Source organism: Erigeron canadensis, chromosome 5 (assembly GCF_010389155.1).
Source record: "Erigeron canadensis isolate Cc75 chromosome 5, C_canadensis_v1, whole genome shotgun sequence".
NCBI lineage: Eukaryota > Viridiplantae > Streptophyta > Magnoliopsida > Asterales > Asteraceae > Erigeron > Erigeron canadensis.
In genome coordinates, this window is record NC_057765.1 from 9,686,956 (window position 1) to 9,710,171 (window position 23,216).

The window sequence follows — 23,216 nt, forward strand, 5'->3', positions numbered from 1 at the left end:
TCATACAAATTTTGCATGTGATCCTTCTTCAACCTACCATACTCTTTTAACTGCTCATCAAACTATATAGTTTAATACTTAAATTGAGTTCTGACATATGTAAGGATTGTTCACAAGTCATTTGGTTCTCTATTGCCTATAAAATATAATGGTGATACTCATCACTTATTGAAAAATTGTCTTTATCTCTAAAAAGACATTTAAAGTTTATAAACAAATTACAACATTCAGAATACATGTTATACAAGTCTTTTAGAAAAAGGGATTAATAAACTTCAATATAGAAGTAGAAAGCTTCTTTATGAAAGAGCTACACTACATGATCCCTTGATTTGTGACTATATAATGTCACCAAGCAAGTGAAGTACCACGAATTTCTTAACACAACACACAACACACAACACACCACCACTACAACTCTCTATATTCCCACTAAAGTACTTCAATATCTATATCTATATTTATATATGGGACAACTTCATACTCTTGCCTTATTTTTCTTTTTCATATACATATTTGCTTTAGGAGTCACACCATCACCAACACCAAATGCAAATACACTTTGTATTAGTGAATGTGGCACTTGCCCTGTGATATGTTCCCCTCCACCATCCCCGGTAGAGTCAAAACCCCAACCCGTGGAGACTAAGCCACCACGTGAGGGGACAATAATGCCACCACCAGAGGGGAAGACAAAACCACCACCGTCCCAAACACCTGTTGACTCATCAGAGCCACCACCGTATCTAACTCCTATATATCACCCGATACCACCAGAATCTATCTCACAACCACCACCTACACCACCACCCCGACAACGGCCAGCTAAGTCATGTCCACCACCATCTTACATTACAACGGGCACCAATGCACCACCTCCTCCACCCAAATTGGTGGTTGTCCCTTCAACTCAGCTTCCGCCCAGTGATCAAGGCATTGGACAAAAGAATTACTCATACCCTTATTACTATTTCTATGCTTCAAAGGGTGTAACTTTTTCTTTCGAGTATACTAGTTCTCTTATGCTTTTCGTATCTATTTATTTCATTTTTCTCTTTATAGGGTAATCATCAAAATAACGAAGCATGAATTTTACATTTTGTTTTTAAGAAAAATGTATTGATTTTTTTTGTAATTATCTTTAAGGCTTTTAAGCTTTACTTAATATATACACATATCTTCTAAATAGAATCAATTGATTAACATTTTTGTCTCTGAAGACAGATGTTAAGAGGTTTATCCTTACTAGCTATTTGCAAAATCAAATGTCTTATTCTACCCTAGGTAGAACCTGAAAATAGTATCAATAACTTAGATAGGGATAAAGTTGTCTAACTCTCAACCTCTCTCATATACAATCATAGATATGATATTAGGACTCCTAAAGCACAGACAGTATCATTTGGTGCTCATTAAAATTTGTAAATATTAGACAATCTTAAATGCATTTTACTAAAATGGCGGGTTCAATAATCATACAAGGGATTTACTAATTAGTTTCCATTGTAGATTCATTCATTATAGATTATGTTTGACATCTGTTTCCACTCATTAGATTGATGGTCCCTATAAGCCCATAACTGATTATCTTTTATTTGTCACCGATATCACTAGATCGTCGTTCCCACCCTCGCCGTCGCATTACGTGAGTACCATGTTATTATATATATGTGTGTGTACCTCAGGGGTCTAATTACACTAATGAATACAATACACCAGGGCGAAGCCAAGTTTTTGAGCTAGGAAGGGCCAAAATTTTTTTGTTTTACCTACAACGCATTATCTTATATTTGGGTTAGGTGGTCTGATAAAGCTTCCATATATTAAAGGACTCCAGTTTTTCAGCTTTCGGACTTGGATATCTACGGCTTTTCACTTATATTTACCTTTATTTAACTAGGACTTACAATTACGAGAGTTTATCCAGGTAAAGCCTTTTAACAATATGTTTAATAACATATCATACGGTTTCAAGTCCAGATAGAGGAGGAGGCTTGTTAAAAATTTTACTAAAAAAAGTATCAAAAGTTGGTTTTGTTTAAGGCCACTTAAAAACTTAAACTGAGTTGCTAAAAGGCGTTCGTGACATACACATATTGAATTGCTATTTTGTAAAAAGGCTTTATAATAATTGAAGTTATAGAAACACTATACGATACATTTTCTATATATAAAGTTACAAAATCAATACCATTCTAATTGGTTCACGTGAGCAACAAAATAGAAATAAAAAAGAATCATAAAAAGTTATAGTATAGTTTTTAAGAATTACAGAATATTAAAAATGAAAATACATTATTGTAACGAGCATGGTACCCTTGCAATGCAGCGGCGATGACGGCGACAGTGATGTGGTGGCTTCGACGGATGGTGACATCGGCGGCGACCATTGGTGGCGGCAGATGCGTCAAGTGGTGTAGGTTTTTGATATAAAGATATTTGATTTAAAAGAGTAGTGTGTATCTTTTAGAAGATAATGAAATGATTGTATAAGTTAATGCATTAAGGATATAATGGTGTTTCACATGTCCTAAAAATCTTAACTTTTCAAAATGCGGTATCATTTTATTATAGTAGTATAGATAAACATACACGTATGAGTGGGCCAATCAGCCAAATGTTGGAATACTTCAAACTTCAAAGTCTTTGTAAAGAAAAAACTCAATAGGATGGACCAAAATGGTATAAACTTCATATTCTTTAAGTTCGCGTTTGGTTCGCAGATTCTGATGGAATTTGATGAAATTGGAATTGAATTCCATTCTTTAATGCGTTTGGTTGCTCAATGATGAAGGAATATCATTCCATTGAAATGTCAATATTCCCGCATTTGATTGAATCTACATTCCATAAGGATGGGGGAAGGAATCTCATTCCGTCTCTCCCTTAAATCTTCAAAAAATGAAAAACATTTCATCAAATTCCATTCCATCAGATTCCAATTCCTTCAATAGTAACCATTTCATCCAAAAATATTCCGTGAATCAAACGCGTCCTAAGTGTAACCATACATCAATATATAGCTTACTAATTGGGTTGCTAGGGTGGGCCTTGGCCCTTCTTATGTTCAACGTGGCTTTGCCACCGCAATACACAACCCATGATTAAATCAATTCTAATATATAGATATGCAGTTTTGTTTCTTCAAGAACCAAGTAACCAATTTGTTTTTGAGAGCTGAACACTGACAAAAGTAATCTCTCGATCTAATTTGCGTGGTAAGTATTCATGCAGTTACTTCGAGTCCAGTGTCTCGTGGATACGAGATTCCAAGATACATGGTGCATACCTTTGAGTTACAAAATGATACGCTTAACAATTTAACGGGATTATATGAGTTTGGCTTGGTACCTCTCACAGATGCAACTTGAGATCATTATACATATATGTTCGACTTGCATCTTTATATATACTACAGATGCAACTTGAGATCATTATACATATATGTTCGACTTGCATCTTTATATATACTAAAAGACAACCAAACTAATAGCTTATTAACCAATCAAAGAATTTAATTTTATTAAATTGAACATTAATGATGTCATAATTAATATTAATTAAAAATCTTAATAAAAGTTGAAAAATAAATTGAATATCCGATCCAAATACATCATGGAAAACGATATACATATATCTACCATATAATTATCATTATTTGATTATTAATTAACATATACTTTAAACAATTTAGATCCGATCCTAATACATCATGGATGGAAAAGGATATACATATATATCAACCATATAATTATCATTAGATTATTAAATAACACACACACACATATATATATATATATGAAGAAGGGAATATGAGGCTGTTAGACATTTAAGTTGGGTGAAAAACTCCTCACATATCTTTTTTAAAACCATATAAATCATGAGGGACAAACATTTATTCAAAATATTAGAATATTGGTATGTGAGGGGTTTTTCACCAAAGTTGGGTGCATTACAGCCCCATACTCACTTTTATATATATATATATATATTAAACAATTATTATATAAATAATTAATTTACACCTTTTAATTTTCATCATCAATTTACGTTTTAACCCAATTTAAAAATAATAATTTATTTCTTTTTGGTATAATGTCACTATAATCTTAATCTTAACTTAATATTATCTTAATCTTAATCTTAATATATACTATAAGACAGATAAACTAATGAGTTATTAACCAATGATATCGCTCAATTTTATCAAGTTGACTCTCGCTCATGTCATCATTTAGATTAACTATAAATTTAAAATCCTAATAATCATTATCCAAATATATTATTATATTGATATTTATATTAATTTGTAAACAAAGCCTCATTAATTTACATTGTTTTGTTTTCCATCAATAATTTACATTTTTTAATCTTAAATACTTAATTTATATTTATTTTTAGATATCAACTTGAGAAGATTTTTATTAAATTGTTTAAAAACGTTACAAAAAGTATTTATATTTAATTTTTTAAAGTTACAATTGTCACTTAAATCAAAAGTTCTAACTGTTATCAAACATTATGAAAACAATCCTAATTGTTATCTTATTAACATAGTACAAATGTACAATGATTGAAAATAAACATATTGGGTCGCATCATGATCAAACACATATACTTGAATGTTAAGTAAATGATCACAACTATGTTTATATTTTAATTCTTAATAATCTTTTATAATAATATCACATTATGAGTATAATTGGTTTCAAAAAATTATATAATAGAGAAATAATTGTAGCATGTGTCTTGTGGAATGACTACGACAAACAATTCCATCAATATGTATCAGTTAATAATGACAATGACGAACATGTGGTTATTATATTACAACTTCCAAAGTATAACACTTAAAACTGTATATCTTCAAAATTATATGAGTAATTTTTAATGAATTAAATGTATGAAGATCTAATATTGATAATATCGTAAACCCCGTGTCAAGTATCGGACACGGATCTAAAATCTAGTTCATATTATAATACGATTAATGGATCGGAGCTGGTTATAACAGTATGTTTTGTTTTCTCATACATTTAAAAGATATACAAAATATTAGCATAAATTGAAACTTTTTTTTTTTTTAAAATAAAAAAAGATATATATACAAAATATAAGCATAAATTAAAACTTGATGAAATCGTTTGTCCAGTTGGTTTCTATGGGGAGTTCTGGGATGGAGACTCACCTCCCTTCATTTTTGGTTATTTTCACCTTTTTAGCCCCTCCAAAGTTATATATATAATCTTGAGTTTTGTGTTATACTCATTTGATATATATTTATTCCTTTATTCCTTTGTGTGTTTTTTTTGGGGTTTTGTTTTGTTTTGTTTTCATCTTATTTTTTTTTTATTTTATTTTGTAATCTTTTGTTTTTATTATATATTCCTTTTGTATTTATTGTTAACATTTGGTTTTATAAAAGTTTTTCATTTCTTTTAGTATTTACTTTTGTGTGTGTTTTTTTTTTTTTTTTTTTTTTTTTTGGTTTTCAACCAATTTTTTTGCCCTCTTTTTGTGTTTTTTTTTTCTTATAATTTTTTTGAATATTTTGTTTTTATACTTTTTTTTTTATACATTTGTTTTTTTTTAGTTTTTGTTTGAACCCGATGCATGGGATATTTTAAGGATAGGATAGGAAAGGGCGATAGTACCTTTAATACTCGTATTATATATGCCATTAAACACATATAATAGTATAAGTAGTCTGATCAAATGAAGTTCAATCTTGATCATAATTTAATTTAGCTCTAGCTTCCAGGGGATACCAATTAATTAAGTAACAAGTCATGTTTGAACTTTTTCAATATATACGAGATATATCTGAATTGATAAAAAGAATTTCCATTTGACATTTGTTTTACTTCTAATCCTAACCAAAATTTTAAGATATCCACACACAATACCTTGAACACTCACAAAAGGTTAACCTTTGGGATTAGTAGACTTTGGTTGCCATTTTTTTGCATCAGCTATAAGTAATTAAGCAGCAGGGGATATTAGACGTAAGCAGACCACGCAGATAAAACTCATAAAGAACAACAAGAAATCCAAAGTAGTTGCCTTGTTACACATCATTAAATGTTTCCAACTAAATACACAAATTGTTTTGGTTTGAAATAGGCTGATCGAGGAAAATTTGAAGACTCCAAAGATGACCATTTAGAAGCATTAGAAGTTTTCTTAGGTCTCCATTCTTTCCTAAAGTATTTTAATTAAGCTAGAACCGGCCTGTTGCAAAAACATTACTACGATTAGACTTTGAGAATTAGTCCTGGAATTAAAAGATAGGATCATATATTTAGCCGATTATGATTATTACATGTGACTTCAAACCTTATGCGTTTAATTTCACATATATTAATAAAAAATGTACGTGTTTTAAAACCTAATTACATGTGATATAGAGGGTAATTGAGTATACATAATTTATACTTACCATATCAATAAAATAACAAGTCCATTTGTACCACTTACTTCTTTCAATGCTACATCCTGCTTACACTACTCATCATTTGCACAAACTAACAAGACAATAGGAGCCGGGGATGTGACAGATAGAGGGTGAGCACACATAGCTTTAAGCATATCAAACTAACTGATTATTTGCAATAAAGACCATGGGTGCTCACTCTCTTCTGTCACCACCCTTAACCTCTGCCTCCAAAAATCCGTAGTTATAAATATTAAAAGACTTGTAAGCACGTATTATGAATTCGAGTAAGGGTAACAAATTCATGGTGAGACATATATATATAGCGTGCTTTCAAAAATGTTACCAATTTAGTCATTTCTTGTGTTTTCAAGTTAATATATGGACTTACGTACGTACCACATAGAATACTAGCTCTTATTAGAACAAGAGACATAAGAGTGGTTGGTGACAGATAGAGGGTGAGCACACATAGCTTCAAGCATATGAATAATCCTTGCTATATCTCTCTAATAATATCATGCAAGAAAAGCCATCTGTGCTCACTCTCTTCTGTCACCATTCCTTCCCTTAGACTCTAGCTCTTAATCTACACAACAAAAGAAGAACATAAATAGATTAGAGGGGATGTGACAGATAGAGAGTAAGCACACATAACTTCAAGCATATTAAACTTGCAAGAAAGACCATGGGTGCTCACTCTCTTCTGTCACCACCCTTTACCTTTTTAGCTTCCAAGATGGATAATATAAATACATATATAGTAGCATATATATAATCATGCATCTTAATAAGTAGAAGGCTTTCTATATTTAAAATTTGCCATTCCAATAAAAAAGAAGGCTTTCCATATTAGGTAAAAACCATGTATTGTAGGTGGTGTTACTGTTCCATATATAGCATGGGGACACACACCCTACTATGATTTGTGTGAGTAACTGGAGGTTGCCAATCAGCCTTTTTATAGACTTCTTTAAGATACCCTCCATGCCTCTTGGAATAATGTGAATAAAATGTGGCTTATCTTATCTTCTCCATATTTTTAAATAGTTTTCAAAAGTGAGCGTGCATGAGAGAGCTCTGAAAGTCCGACTCTCCATAAATTTCCATTTGGAAAGATTAAAGAGAAAAGTAACTTGTCATAAGTAATAAAAAACTTAGTATGAGAATTAGTGTAAAATTAAGTAACTCATGATCAAATATACGTACATAGTATATATATGTAACGAATTTTAACTGTGTTCAAGAATTGTAAGTGTGTAACTATTTTGTTGTTGAATTCGTCTAATATAAATCGGCTAAATCTGATTGCTTGCAACATACAATGAAGATATCCTAAAGGTTTAATTCAACAATAATAATAATCAATTGGTTGTTGGCTCACTATCTAGTATCTAGCCAGTAAATCATTACACGATTTTAACAAAAGTCCAGGTTATTTGCATGATTGAAGTTAATTCACACTAAGTAAATAAGTTCATAGTTTTTTACATTTCGATCGGGACACTAATCCCTATTGAAGTATAATAAACTTACATGATGAATTAATATTGTTTACAAAGATAAAGACCTGGCTTCTGCTCAGTCAATTAAACTTTCATGTAATGTAACTGAACAATCTAGATGTAAGGTTTGAAAGAGTTTTTTTACATTGATAAAGATAGAAAGACAAATTGTTAAATTTGATAAAAAGAAGAAAAAAAGATTAAAAAAAAAATTGACATTGATAATTATGATAGTCCTGGATCGAGTACATACGTAACATACTTGGCATTTGTGGAACACATATTAATTGTGATACAATTGATGTATTAATCCGTGAAGTGATGATATTACTATATTAGGCTATTATTAGCCAAAGTGATTAAATCTCCCATACCGCGACGAGTATGCATGCGAAATCAGTTTTCTTTTTAATTTAGGTGGGTCCCCATTTATGTATAAATAAACTTACTTAATACTGATAAAAAAAAAAAAGTGATAATGAAAAAATAATGATAGATAATGTTCTTTGCTCCTTGTGTCGAGCCATACCTTTTTGTACACCTCTTAATTTTTGGTTACATATATTGGTGAGTCTTTTTGGGTCGTTCAAGGTTCTAGAGCTCAAAGTGTTGACATATTAATTTGTATTAGTGACATATATTGCTTGGTTCGTTGGACAATTATAGCTTGACTTAAACTTGTTATTGTTCGATCAAGGTGAGTTTCGTTGCCCCTATCTTTGATAGCTTTGGGGTGGAAAGTGTACTGATCGATTTTGTAAAAGCTAGTGTCAATATTTTTTGTGGTACAATATGTAGATGATAGTCGAATACTTACTACATGTTTGTCTTCGGGAAGCTCCACGTGCATAGTGATTATATTGTGAAATGTGATTGTTGTGGGTTGCATCCCCAACAGTCTTGTGGGTTGCGTCCCGATATTGATAGAACCATGTGTGTCTTGGGTTGCGTCCCCAATAATCCTATGGGTTGCATCCTGGTGGTTGCTATGTATGAAGTTGTCATGGTTTGCGTCTCCGATAACTTGCAAATAATGTTGGAATCAACATGTGTTATGAGTTATTGGTATTGATTATGTTATTGATGATTGATTGACTTGATTGTTTGTGTTATAAATATGTGATTAGTAATCCTTGTCGTGAATCTTATGTCTTGTGTAAAGTTTTACTATAACTATCCCTTAACTCTATGGTGTTGTACTATCTTGTTTATATCGGAACAAAATGATTCTTGTTATTCAAACCTACGAACTCACCAACAATGTGTTGATTTGATTTAGTACGTACACTTTTCAGGTAACTAAGATAACGCTAGGAACCAAGGTTGATTTGGAGGCTAGCTTGGATTGGATAAAGGAAGCGGAGCATTTTTTGTTGAGTATATTAGGAATATACACATTGGGTAGTGCTTTCTTGATTTGACTTGAATCTCGAGGTCGATAACCCGAATACTCCCTATTGAGGTATGAACAATTGTTATTTTGAAACGAATGTACTAGCTGCAATGATTAACTTGTTGTGAATTGTTTTGATTGGATGATTTTTATGTTAAATTCTTGGTTCACTTGTAATTAACCATTGTTTTTCATTTAGATCGTAGCTCTGTGAGATATCCATGTCATACTGTGTTTTTTTTGACATCTCATGTTTTTGCTTTGTTGGGATATTACAGATATACTACAAGTATCGATGAATGAAAATCAATGTTAGAGATTTACTCCATTGAAACGAGTAGGAATGCAATCGAGCTAAAATACGTACAGGTTTAAATTAAAATATTCTTATTGCGTATTTCGGATCGAAACTCTTAAATTTGAAATAATAGAGTTTTAAAAAGACAATATGTGAAATCCTTCCGAATTGTTTCGTTGTAGGTAACCATGCATGTGGAAGCCTTCAGTTAGAATTTAGTCATGGATCCATATACATATGCTTTTTCATACAAGTGGACAATTGTTTAAGATATCCTAACTATACACTAGCATCTTCATGTGGGGTTGAGTAGCATAATGCTTGTAGACAAATTTGATTCTAACTACACTTTAATTCTTAGAGAGTAGCTAGGAGAGTTCATAATGCTTATACTTCAGTGAGATAATTGGTAAATTAGGAAAAACAAACTTATGAATCCGATTCATTGTCGACGATGACAACAATAGTGCTCAATCTCGTTAAACATGAGATAAAAAAAAAAATGTCACTACAAATAATATTGTATTTATTTATACTTTTAGTAAGTGTGAACAAATTAAAAAATTTGTCACATTTTTATGTATGTAAAAAATATATAAAAATAAAAGTGTATAGAAATTTCTTCACACTAAAAAGTGTATAGAACTAAAATGTCACACTTTTTAGTATTGACATCTCATTTATCCACACTAGCTTTTTAGTTACCGTGAACAAATGAGGTGTTACAAAATAATTATAAAAGTGTACACTAAAAAGTGTGAACTTTTAGTTCTACACATTTTTAGTTCTACACACTTTTTAGTGTGCAGAAATTTCTACACTTTTATTTTTACACACATAAAAGCGTGATAAATGTTTTAATTTGTTTACGCTAACTAAAAGTATGAACAATTGCAACATTGTTTGTAACGTGTAAACACTTATAACTAATGTAAAAGTTGTTTATAGAAAAGACTTTCCACAAAAGTGTGTTTTATATAAACTCATGTATGACCCATTAAATAAAAAGATGATAGAAAAAGAGAAATAAGATTTACATTAATCTATCACATCATTTTATAGAAGATTGCTTGTAATTTATTTGTAAACTTATAACAAACACCTTATCTAGTTTTTTAATATATTGTTGTGTGCGCGTATATGTGTGTGTTTTTACACCAAAACTTTAAGAACGCATGGGTACCCATCAACTCAATTATTATAAGGCATCTTGTGACGCATGGTTTGTCTTTTCTCTTTGGTTGCCCTAAAAGTCCTCTTTGCCATATATTCGTAGCGGATCCTATATATATGGTTTCCACTTTCGGCCATTTAAATTTAAAATAATGTATATATGATGTCTAACTTCCCTGATCATCCACGTGTAGCTCTTGGGTATATTGCAATCGACATCTCTCGATCACTTTCTGATTCGTTTAATTAGGGTCTTTCAAAATCGTTTGTGGTTAAATACTTTTTAATAATAACAATAACAATCTATCTATCTATATCCATAATATAACTAAAACAAAAGATTGGAGGTACATTTAATACCCTTAATCCTTCTCTTTTAGCCTAATCCTTCATCCTTATATATTCTCTAATTTTTTTTAATATTAATCTAAATTAATTTACACTTTTGGTTTTCCATCATCAATTTACACTTTAATCCAATCTAAAACAACTAATTTACACTTTTTGGGATCTCATCACTAATTTACATTTTTTTAACCAAATTTAAAAATAATTAACTTACACTTTTTGATTTTTCATAACCAAATAAAACTTTAACCCAATTTAAAAATAATTAATTGTATTTTTTGGTTTTCTATCACCAATTTACACTTAAAAATAATTAATTTACACTTTTTGGTTTTGTTAGGTCCAGTTTTACTGGAGTCGCTCCAGACATGAAGACTGGAGCTCCACTGAAGATTTGTCCAGAAATAATAGAAGACCAGTGAACCACTTACTTGTACAAAAATCTGGATTCCACCAGATTGGTTCACTGGACTTCACTCCAGTCAACATCTCTCCACTGAAGACATTTTCATTGAAGTCGAAGACTGAAGTCTGAAGAAAGAAGACTGACAAATGGCGGGACCCACTAACAGTCTTACCAGATCTCCTGATTGGAGTCCTTGTCAGTGTTCTAGACCTTACAAGTCTGAACACTGATTACGATGAATTGACTTGCTTACCTTTACACGCTTTTATCCGGATAATATACTTGTCCCTTGTTAAAAGTCTTACACGCGTGTAAAGGTGGTTGGTTAAAGCATGAAAGGTCACATCAATGTAACTTTATTCTTGTACTTTAATCAATACATTTAAAGAATAAATATTATATCCTTAAATGTATGAACGTTTATTTGTGCGGCAAAAATAATTAAATATTAATTATTTTTGCCTATAAATACCAAGTCATTTCTCTCGTCCAAGTTACTTTTTGCAATTTGGTGAATTTGTCTAAATACTCTCGATCTAAACAGTTATACTTCACAACTTTAAGTATTTCGATCAAGGAGAATATTTGGAAAACATAGATCACTTGTAATTCATAGATTGTTTAGATACTTACATTTGTATTATCTAGATTCCGCAACAATCTTGTATTTTATTTAACATCAATAAATAGAATACACTCGAAAATTACATTGTGTCTCACCATTTAATTATTTACTTATTTATTGCTTTTAAGTCTTGTATTACTGTTTGAACCTATATTAATTGGCCCAGTGACGATTGAGATTAAGGGCCTTAATCACTATGACTCCTGATAAATCAGTGCGAACCTAACAAACTCTTAGCGAGTCTAAGATGACAGTGATTGTGTGGTGAATTTGATATGATTGATTCTTGATTGACTGTGAACATTGAATGAGATTGAATTTAATGTGAATTGAATGTGTGCGTTGACAAGCATTGAATTGAGCTTTTATAGAAGTATATTTGGAAGGGTGACAAACATTTTCAAGGATTCTAATGTTGTCAGTTTCCTTTCTGTCGTAAAGACTGTAGCATGTAAATATATATATATATATATATATGTAATATATATATATATAGCTCATGCCTGTCAAGCTGCATAACTAAAATATATAAGTAGTATATATGGATATGCATTCGAACAGGAGAAAACATTTTCTAGTAATATAAGTTCATAACTCATTTCGGCCTATATAGACCCACTAAAGAGAATCAGGCCGGCCCATGTATTATTAGATACAAAAATTGATGCCTAGCTCCATTTAGCATTGCTCGAGCACCTCATGCTATGCTACTCGAGCACCTGATAGACAAGCAAAGGAGGTCATAGCTCGAGCTCTGGCATATGTTACTCGAGATCCTGGTATTAGGACAAGGGAGGTCAAACCCATACTTATTTTAAATAGTCTAGCCCATTAGATATAATTAGTTGTATATATACCCTAGCAAGGGTTTCTTGGCCTTGCTTGTTATATCTCGAGCCCCACACATCCATAGCATACCTCGAGCCTTTCCTATCTCGAGTAGCCCTTCCTATCTCTAATTTATGTAAGTCGAGCTTTCTAATCTTCTGAAAATAAATATATATATTTCGAGCATTGCCATCTCGAGTATCAGTATCTCGATCAAGTCGAGTTTTTAGCATGGAATAAGAGTTACAAGTCGGCCCATTAGGTTAAATATCACCTAGCCGTTCCATTCCTAATTGTCAGATCTCAATACATATATCAACTGAAAGGCATCCTGATCTCGAGCTCACAATCTCGAGCCATTCCTGTCATATCTCGAGTTGTAAGTAGGGCCATATATATATATATATATACACACTTATGTATATATACTTCGGGTACTCTTTCTTAGACCCTTTCATAACTCGAGTATTTCATAACTCTAGCATTTTATGGATAGACTATACTTGTCTCGAGCCCCCGTATACATCTCGAGCCTTTCTCATTTAGAGTCCATCTCGGATCCCTCATATAAATCCTTTAATTTTGAAAATATAATATAATATATATATATATATATATATATTTTTCGGGTATTCGATACTGATCTCGAGCATCTCTATCTCGAGTATATTGATGTCAAGCATCTCTATCTCGAGTATATTGGTCTCGATCATCTCTATCTCGAGTACATCAGGTATTCCATATTACCTTCTTGTAATTCGAGCATCTCTATCTCGAGTCCCACTATTATCCGGTGGTTTAGTATACATGTTTAATCTCGTAGATATCTATACATCATCAATTACTTTACTTATTTACTTGCATTATATTTAAAGTGATACTAGTCCTTTCTAGTTCAATACTTGACTTGTTAGTCTACACACTTGGGTTAAACCATCGTGAGGGGACTTCACAAGTTTCCATCACCAATTTACAATTTCACCCAATTTAAAAATAATTAATTTACTTTTTTTGGTTTTATTGGTAATTTATAATATAACTCAAGCACGACAAAAAAAAATTACGATCAACTACAAAAGGGTTTTTCTATTTATATACTTTGCACATAATTAATCATTATTATTATTTTTTAACATTGAATTCTTACATTATTGTTATTATTATTTCTTTTAATTTAGTTTGTTGTCCATTATAGGTTCGTTATGGCTTTTTGTTCAACAACAAAAAATATGACCACATTAGTTAATTTTGAAAATCTTAAACCAACACATGTTAACCATCATTTACGACTCCGTGTTGTGCATGTATGGACTGTTTCGGAGTGGAACAACCCGAAGAAATTCAAAACGTTCGAGATGGTTTTTGTTAATGAATTGATATGTATTTTTTAAATTATATAGTTTACACTTTTAGAATATAAGAAACTGTAAAATTTTTGTTTAGCTAAAGTTGAAAAAAAAAGGTAAACTGAAATCAATATTTATATGAAGTTAATTTTCGTATGTTTCTTCTTTAGCTTTCGTATTGATTAAGTTGTGATATATGACTTAACTAATCTAAATATTATATATTAAACTTTGTATTTGTAACCTATATTAACTCTTAAAATTTACGATTATATATTTCTATAACCTTTTAAATATAAAGTCTAACTTTGCTATGAGTAGGGTTCTGATTACTTTAATATATTGACTTTGATTATTTTGATATTGTTTTGAAAATAGCTTGTAAGTCCCTTGGGTCTTACTGAACCTAGATTGACTTAAGGATATGTCGAGGTGCGGAATTCCTCGAGATAACCCATGGTTACTATATCTACCTTTTATGATACATATATATATATATATATATATATATATCTTTTTGTGTGAATATAAACACCCGTATTTGGTTATATGGTGAAACGGCTTTCCAGACAAACTTTACCAACCGACGTGGTAACCTATGTCTACAAGTCGTCCAAACCGGGTATGTGTTTGCGGTTCGTGCGTGAGTCGAGAACCCACAAGATCAAATTGTGCGTGTTCTTGGTTTTCTCTCTCTAGGTTTTGCTCGTTTTTCTCTCTACACTCTTGTTCTAAACACGCATACAAACACCCTCTATTTATAGGCAAGTGACAAAAACTCTCAAATCCATTGGGTTTGAGTGTTCTCATGACAAGCCCATTAAGGTTTTGGCCTAGTTTGAGAGTTCTTGTGTACAAGCATACTTTTGCTTGTTTCCATAGAAACTTTCAAACCATTTGAGAGTTCTTATGAACAAGCAAACTTTTGTTTGTTCCTCAGAAACTCTCAAATGACCATTTGAGTGTTCTTTCCACAAGCAAACTTTTGCTCGTTCCCAAGAACCCTCAAATGACCTTTTGAGTGTTCTCTCCACAAACAACTAATTGTTCGTTCCCAAGAACACTCAAATAACACTTAGGAATATTTGAGTTAATGTCTTTACTGCGGTCAAAACGCATAACCGACATTACACTCAGAGTTAATGTCTTTACTGCTGTCAAGACGCAGAACCGACATTAACTCAGGCAGAGTTTCTACTGCTGTAAATATACGCAGAAACAACATTAGCTATGACAATGTTTTTCTACTGTTGTAAATACGCAGCAACAACGTCGTCAATATTACCTATTGGAAGTATATATTTAAGATAACGTTTCTCCTGCTGTAAATATGAAGAAACACAATTATCTTAACTTCCATTTGGAAGTACATTAAATTAATATTTCAACTGCTGTAAAACGCAGAAACAATAAACAAACACATAAACATAAATGGATCCCAATATGATAAAAAATATATGCCAAAGTAATATTATTGATAAACGGTAATTACAAGATAAATTACAAGACTTGGATATATATGAAAATATATGTAACACATCTAGAATGCTTTTGTCACCGAGAAACATGCACCAACAGTCTCCCCCTTGACACTAGCATCTAGATGTGACCTTCAAGTCTTCGTTTGTCATCCTAAGTGCTGGCCAAAAACCCTCTTCAGGAACTCTAGAAGTTGTCTACTTTCTTCTGATCTTCTTCGTGACATGAGTCTCTTTCTCGAAATCTGAGTCAGACTCTGTCAGTGATTCCTTGCTTCTGCCTGCAGCAACTCTACAAGCTCTTTCTTGATCAACCCTAGATCCAGGATCCTTTGGCTTAATCATGTCGGCCATTGCATTTTGATATGCCACGTCATTGTGTCCGAACATTGTAAAGATCTCGTTCTTCAGAATCAAAGAGCCAGATGATAGAACATCATCTCCAGAGAACACGTAGAACATTCTGATGACCAACTCCTTCATCTCCAGTTGATCGTTCCTGGTCACCAACTCTTACATCTCCAGTTGGTGAGGAACCAGCATCGGCAGGTGCTTTCCCTTTGTCTCCAGCTGTAGGGGCTCGAGAGGTACCAGCAGCAGCAGGCTAGCTTTGCTCCCCCTGAGATATAACAGTCCTCTGCCTATTGGAAATCTTGTAGTCTCTCTTTGTCTACTAGGATTATCTCCCTCGTCTTCTCTACTTTCCCTCCTAAGGGCACCATTCTTACAGGTTGGCTGTATCTTCCCCCGAGACTTAAGATTTTCAATAATCTCATTCAGCTGGTCATAGTCGCCATCGAAGCTTGTCAAACCCGCAGTCTGGCTCTTTATAACTTCATTATGATTTTCCAATCTTTCGGCAATCTGTTTCAGATGCTTGATTGTCTCAGATTGGATTGATTGTAGAGCCTCCTGCCTTGTTTGAAGCTGAGCATTCTTAGCTTTCAGCTCTTCAAGCTCCAAACGATGTGATTCTTCCTGCTTAGATAGATCTTCTATCAAGCCCGAAACCAAAGCCCTCATCTCAACCACTTGCTTCACCAACTCTAAAATAGTATCATCGTCGGTTCTGGAGCTTCCTGGTTGGGAAGACATCACGGATGGTCGAGGAGGGATAGTTGGTGGAACAGTCGGTCTTGACTCCGGTTGATTGTGGATGCATGTGGTTGTAGGGTTGCAGAAGTTCCTACAACTGGAAGTGTAACAGTGCTAAGTGGAACTGATGTGGTGGCATCATTGGTGAAAGATGTGAATGCAGACCCCGTAGCTGATAGTCTGATTCATGTACTTGTTGGCTCTACCGATGGCCTCATCATCAACCCCTTACCTGCTCCCCTAGGTCTAGCAGTTACTTCCTCAGTATCTCTCTGCACATGCTCAGACACATACCCTTTTCCCTCTTCAACTGCCACACTCATCATTGCACTAAGTCTTGCATACTTCTGAGTGCTAGATGTGCCTTCATCAGCCCTTTTTCTCCTCCTGGGCTGTAAAGGCAAACTATCTTCTTCATCTTCCTCCTCAGGCTGGGAATCTGCATCAGCCTTTAGTTCCCTTTCAGATTGAGCAGCACGCTTTTCTTGCAAAAGCCTGTGTGCTCGTTCTTGAGGGTCCTCTTGACCATCATCATCATCATCATCACTAGAGCTCTCCTCTTGATCACTCGCAATGGCATGAGAATCACTACTTGCATCATTATCGGCCTCATGGTCCTCGAATATCTCGTTGATCTCTGCCTCTAGATCAGCACGAGCGTCAAAATGTTGAACCTGATTGATATCATCATTAGGTTCCAACATTTGTTGTGCAACCTCCACAGCCTCTTCAGCATTAGCTTGACCTTGTTCTAGCTACTTAAAAGAACAAGTCATCGACTGCTTCAACATTTATTGGCGGTTGTTGCACTAAAGGTTATTGTTGCTGTTGTTGTTGCTGTACTTGGTGTGCTGCAGGTGGTGGTTAGGGAACTTGCTGTGGAGCTGCAACAATATTTCCTTCAACATCAGACCCATCATGGGCAAATCCATCATTATCCGGAGCAACATATGCTGGATTACTGACTGCACCAAACAGATGTCTGTCTGTCAGTCGAGCTGGAGGTGGGAGTGAACCTCTATACTTGTAACTATCACTAAATATTCGATTCGACATAGTAGTTACATGCTCAACCGAACCCACCTGTGGTAGATTGGGCAAACGAGTGTTGATGATCATCATAATAAACCGGGGATACATCAAGAAACGCTCGTTGGCAATTGCACCAATTTGCCTCCTAATCTCGCTGAAGAAGAAACGAGAAAAGCTATACGGCTTGTTCAGCACAAGGGTTACAACTTGAGACTGGGTCTCGACATTCAGCTTGTCGTACCCTGACTTCCTGGTTGCTAAGAGCAACCATCACCACATGACTAAAGAACTTCCATTTCCCGTGAATACAGTTCTTCGTGAAGGTGTTTTGGTTTGGATCCCCAACATAACCCATTCTTTTGTAAACACCATATCTTAGTGCCAGTGGGTATGTGATGGGACCATTGGCTCCTCCCTTTTGGGCTTCAGTACCCAAACCAAGTATCTGGATCAAATCTTGAGGAGTAAACTGGATGACCTGATTATTCACCATAGCTTCAATACTCTCATTGTTTCCAGCAATATATCTAGCAGATGCCCAGAATTGACGAATATACGTCAATCTAATCACTGGGTTGGCAGTGAGAACCCTTCTGATTCAGGATCATTGAAAGAACTCCAAAATCTGAACAAACTCAGCTGCATTCTCCTGGTTGACATCCAAGTTAATCAAATAGTTATGATTGTTATGGAATCGTCTCTCAACCATCTACACAAAGATACAAACAACCAAACAAACGATTAGCAACAACAAATATGGTCGAACTTTAAAGCTCTTAACATTTTCTAAACCCCTGAAACTCTTAGTTTCATCGGTTTCGAGAATATTATCAATTTTAACTATCGACAAATAGGTTGAACAATAAAATTCTTAACATTTTCTAGGATAGCGAAACCATTTGTTTCATAATCCACCAAAACGTCACCAATTTTATCGAATCAACTAGTCGAAATTAAAACTTTTATTGTTTTTTAAAGTCGTGAAACCATTTGCTTCATAACCTTCCAAAACATTTAGTTTTAATCAACGACACTTTAAACTTTATTAAAATTTAACTGAAAACCATTTGTTTTACTTAAATTTTAAAGTTCAATATTATAAGGCTATTCATACTTTCTAATTTGACTCATTTGAAAATTTTCGGAAGTCCTATAACAAATGAATTCCTCATACATACACATATGGTGACACTACACACATATGGTGTCGGGTCTGACTAGTCAATGCGTGTTTTAGTTTCATATTTTCCTTTCTAAAATTTTTCATTTTTAAAATAAAAATTGAAGTCATGAAACACGCATATGTCACGACACGCATATTGGTGTATTTGACATAAGAACACGCAAACTAGTCATATGCGTGTTTGACTTTGATGATGTCATCAAGAACACGCAAAAACTGGAAATTTGGAAGATGCGTATCTGGGTTCGAAGAACACGCATATTCCTCAAGAACACGCATATGCAGAACAACACCCCCAAAATCCATCCAGTCGATTTTGAACCCTAAAACTCCTAAACATGGTATGAATAACACCCTATTAGTCCGATTTATTAGTTTTTAGGTTCCATTTCTTCATCCAAACAGTGTTACTAGTCCTATTTAGAGATTTTGTTTTCGAAATACAAAACCCTAAATATTTGGTCATTTAAACACAAAATCTGGACTTAGAAAACATGTTAATCATTTACCTTTGTTCAATAAGTGTTAATATATGTGTTTCTTGTGTCTAAAACACGAATGGATCAAGTTTTGTGAATCGGTAATGCGTGAACAGTGCTCGGACATAAACGCGCAAATGTGGAGGGTTTTATGAAGAACACGCAAATGATTTAAAATTATATCATTAAATGCACATTATCTTCCTTTTATACCCATCACAACACGCATATCCTAGTCACTGTGTAGAGACGCGCATATTCGGCCCATTTTGCAAGAACACACATATCTGGCCCGTTATGCCAGAACACGCAAATTTAAGCCCAAAATGAAACATGCATAGTCAGCCCACTATGTTAAACACGCATATAACACTTAGCTTAAATTTCGATTCATGTGAACCTTGACTTACCAAAAGTCAACCTTCACGAACTTGATTAACACTTTGAAAATTCACAAAGAATTTTCTTGACCTTGGTACGATTAAGGAAAAGAATTCTTTAAAGAACACGATAAAGCCAAATACAAACACCTTTTGTATTATAATTTATCGTAATTTTCTCATTAAAGAAATCCTCAATAAATGCCACAACCCTTAAACAAATTTACAATGTACGATCATTAAATTAAGACCTGATATGTCACTAACTAATGAATTACAAAGAATCATTGTTAAGTATTTGACATTAACAAATATTGAACACAATCAATGTTGTTTCATAAATTCAAATACAACAAAAATAAAGACATAAGATTGAATAACACGATAAACAATCTCTCCATCTATATCTTCATCTCCGTTTGAATTTTGCTGAGTTGTTGACGTGTAAGTATATTCTGCTTCCATTTTAAGCTTGAGTTTTCTCCATTCAGTACTGGATATACCCAATTTGCATACACTTTTGAGACCCTTAATCTGAACGGTTGACACACATCCATTTAAGATAAATGAGTCTGCGACCACATCAGCAAATTCATGAGATCTATACAACACATGTATTCATCTCAAAGGTAAATAATTGAGCTTATAAATACTTAAACAGATACATAACATATACACAATGACTGATTCTCCCAATTAAGATTAGAATCAAAGCCTTTATCATGTTATCTCACACATTAAGTATCTTGGACTCAATTATTTAAAGTAAATTGTAAATCAAAATATCTATCAAGTACATCAACTTAGTGACTCCGCTTGACCTATTTTGACCGAAAACTTAAGTATTTCACGTAATCTTTCGAGCAATTTAATTACAAGACCCAATTCGATGTGTACTAAACACACTCAAATTTGTCTTTACTTACACTACACCTTTATCACGATACACATTTATTCAGTGTTCACACAGAACACAGCTAACTCTCCCTGGAAACCAGATATCCTAAACAACAATGTCTCTCGTGCAATAGAACCCTTTTATTATTAGTAAGAGCCTTACGGAGCATAAAGTTACAAAATCAATCATAGTAACTTTAGAATCATATATACTCTAACAAATCTTGTAATAGTCATGTTTAATACTGTCTTTACAATATACCTTATGAATCATAAAGTTAAAAAATCAGTCACAGTAATTTTATAGTTTTCCATAAAGTTATATCGAATTGGATCCTATATATATGGTTTCCACTTTCGGCCATTTAAATTTAAAATAATGTATATACAATGTCTAACTTCCCTGATCATCCACGTGTAGCTCTTGGGTATATTGCAATCGACATCTTTCGATCACTTTCTGATTCGTTTAATTAGGGTCTTTCAAAATCGTTTATGATTAAATACTTTTTAACAATAACAATAACAATCTATCTATCTATCTATATCTATAATATAACTAAAACAGGAGGTTGGAGGTACATTTGACATCCTTAATTCCCCTCCTTTAGCCTAATCCTCCATCCATATTAATCCTCTAATTTTTTTAATATTAATCTAAATTAATTTACACTGTTGGTTTTCCATCATCAATTTACACTTTAACCCAATCTAAAACAATTAATTTACACTTTTTGGTTTCTCATCACCAATTTACACTTTTTAACTCAATTTAAAAATAATTAACTTACACTTTTTGATTTTCCATAACCAAATTACACTTTAACCCAATTTAAAAATAATTAATTGTACTTTTTGGTTTTCCATCACCAATTTACACTTAAAAATAATTAATTTACACTTTTTGGTTTTGTTAGGTCCAGCTTTACGGGAGTCGCTCCAGACATGAAGACTGGAGCTCCACTGAAGATTTGTCCACAAATAATAGAAGACCAGTGAACCACTTACTTGTACAGGAATCTGGATTCTACCAGATTGGTTCATTGGACCTCACTCCAGTCAAGATCTCTCCACTGAAGACATTTTTACTGAAGTCGAAGACTGAAGTCTGAAGAAAGAAGACTGACAAATGACGGGGCCCACTAACAGTCTTACCAGATCTCCTGACTGGAGTCCTTGTCAGTGTTCTAGACCTTACAAAGTCTGAACACTGATTACGAGGAATTGACTTGCTTACCTTTAGACGCTTTTATCGGATAAATACTTCTCCCTTGTTAAAAGTCTTACGCGCGTGTAAAGGTGGTTGGTTAAAGTATGAAAGGTCACATCAATGTAACTTTATTCTTGTACTTTAATCAATACATTTAAAGAATAAATATTATTTCCTTAAATGTATGAACCTTTATTTGTGCGGCAAAAAGAATATAATATTAATTATTTTTGCCTATAAATACCAAGTCATTTCCCTCGTCCAAGTTACTTTTTGCAAATTGGTGAATTTGTCTAAATACTCTCGATGTAAACAGTTATACTTCACAACTTTAAGTATTTCGATCAAGGAGAATATTTGGCAAACATAAATCACTTGTAATTCATAGATTGTTTACATACTTACATTTGTATTATCTAGGTTCCGCAACAATCTTGAATTTTATTTAACATCAATAAATAAAATACATTTGAAAATTACATTGTGTCTCACCATTTAATTATTTACTTATTTATTGCTTTTAAGTCTTGTATTACTTACTTATTTACTTGCATTATATTTAAAGTGATACTAGTCATTTCTAGTTCAATACTTGACTTGTTAGTCTACACACCATCGTGTGGGGACTTCACAGGTTTCCATCACCAATTTACAATTTCAACCAATTTAAAAATAATTAATTTACATTTTTTGGTTTTATTGGTAATTTATAATATAACTCACGTACGACAAAAAAAAAAATTACGATCAACTACAAAAGGGTTTTTTCTCTTTATATACTTTGCACATAATTAATCATTATTATTATTTTTTAACATTGAATTCTTATATTATTGTTATTATTATTTCTTTTAATTTAGTTTGTTGTCCATTATAGGTTCGTTATGGCTTTTGTTCAACAATACAAAATATGACCACATTAGTTCATCTTGAAAATCTTAAGCCAACACATGTTAACCATCATTTACGACTCCGTGTTGTGCATGTATGGACTGTTTCGGAGTGGAACAACCCGAAGAAATTCAAAACGTTTGAGATGGTCTTTGTTAATGAATTGATATGTATTTTTCAAATTATATAGTTTACACTTTTAGAATATAAGAAACT

At 32.9% G+C, this 23,216-nt stretch overlaps 1 protein-coding gene across 1 annotated transcript; it reads left to right on the plus strand.

Moving 5' to 3' along the window:
* The first annotated feature begins 467 nt into the window (after positions 1-467).
* On the plus strand, positions 468-1,067 carry LOC122601157 (protein TRACHEARY ELEMENT DIFFERENTIATION-RELATED 7A-like). The gene has a single exon (XM_043773926.1). The coding sequence runs from the start codon at positions 468-470 to the stop codon at positions 1,065-1,067; it is 600 nt and encodes a 199-aa protein (XP_043629861.1).
* Positions 1,068-23,216: the final 22,149 nt, after the last annotated feature.

Coding starts and splice junctions, on each gene's coding strand:
- LOC122601157 (XM_043773926.1), top strand. CDS start 468: ATGGGACAACTTCATACTCTTGCCTTATTTTTCTTTTTCATATACATA.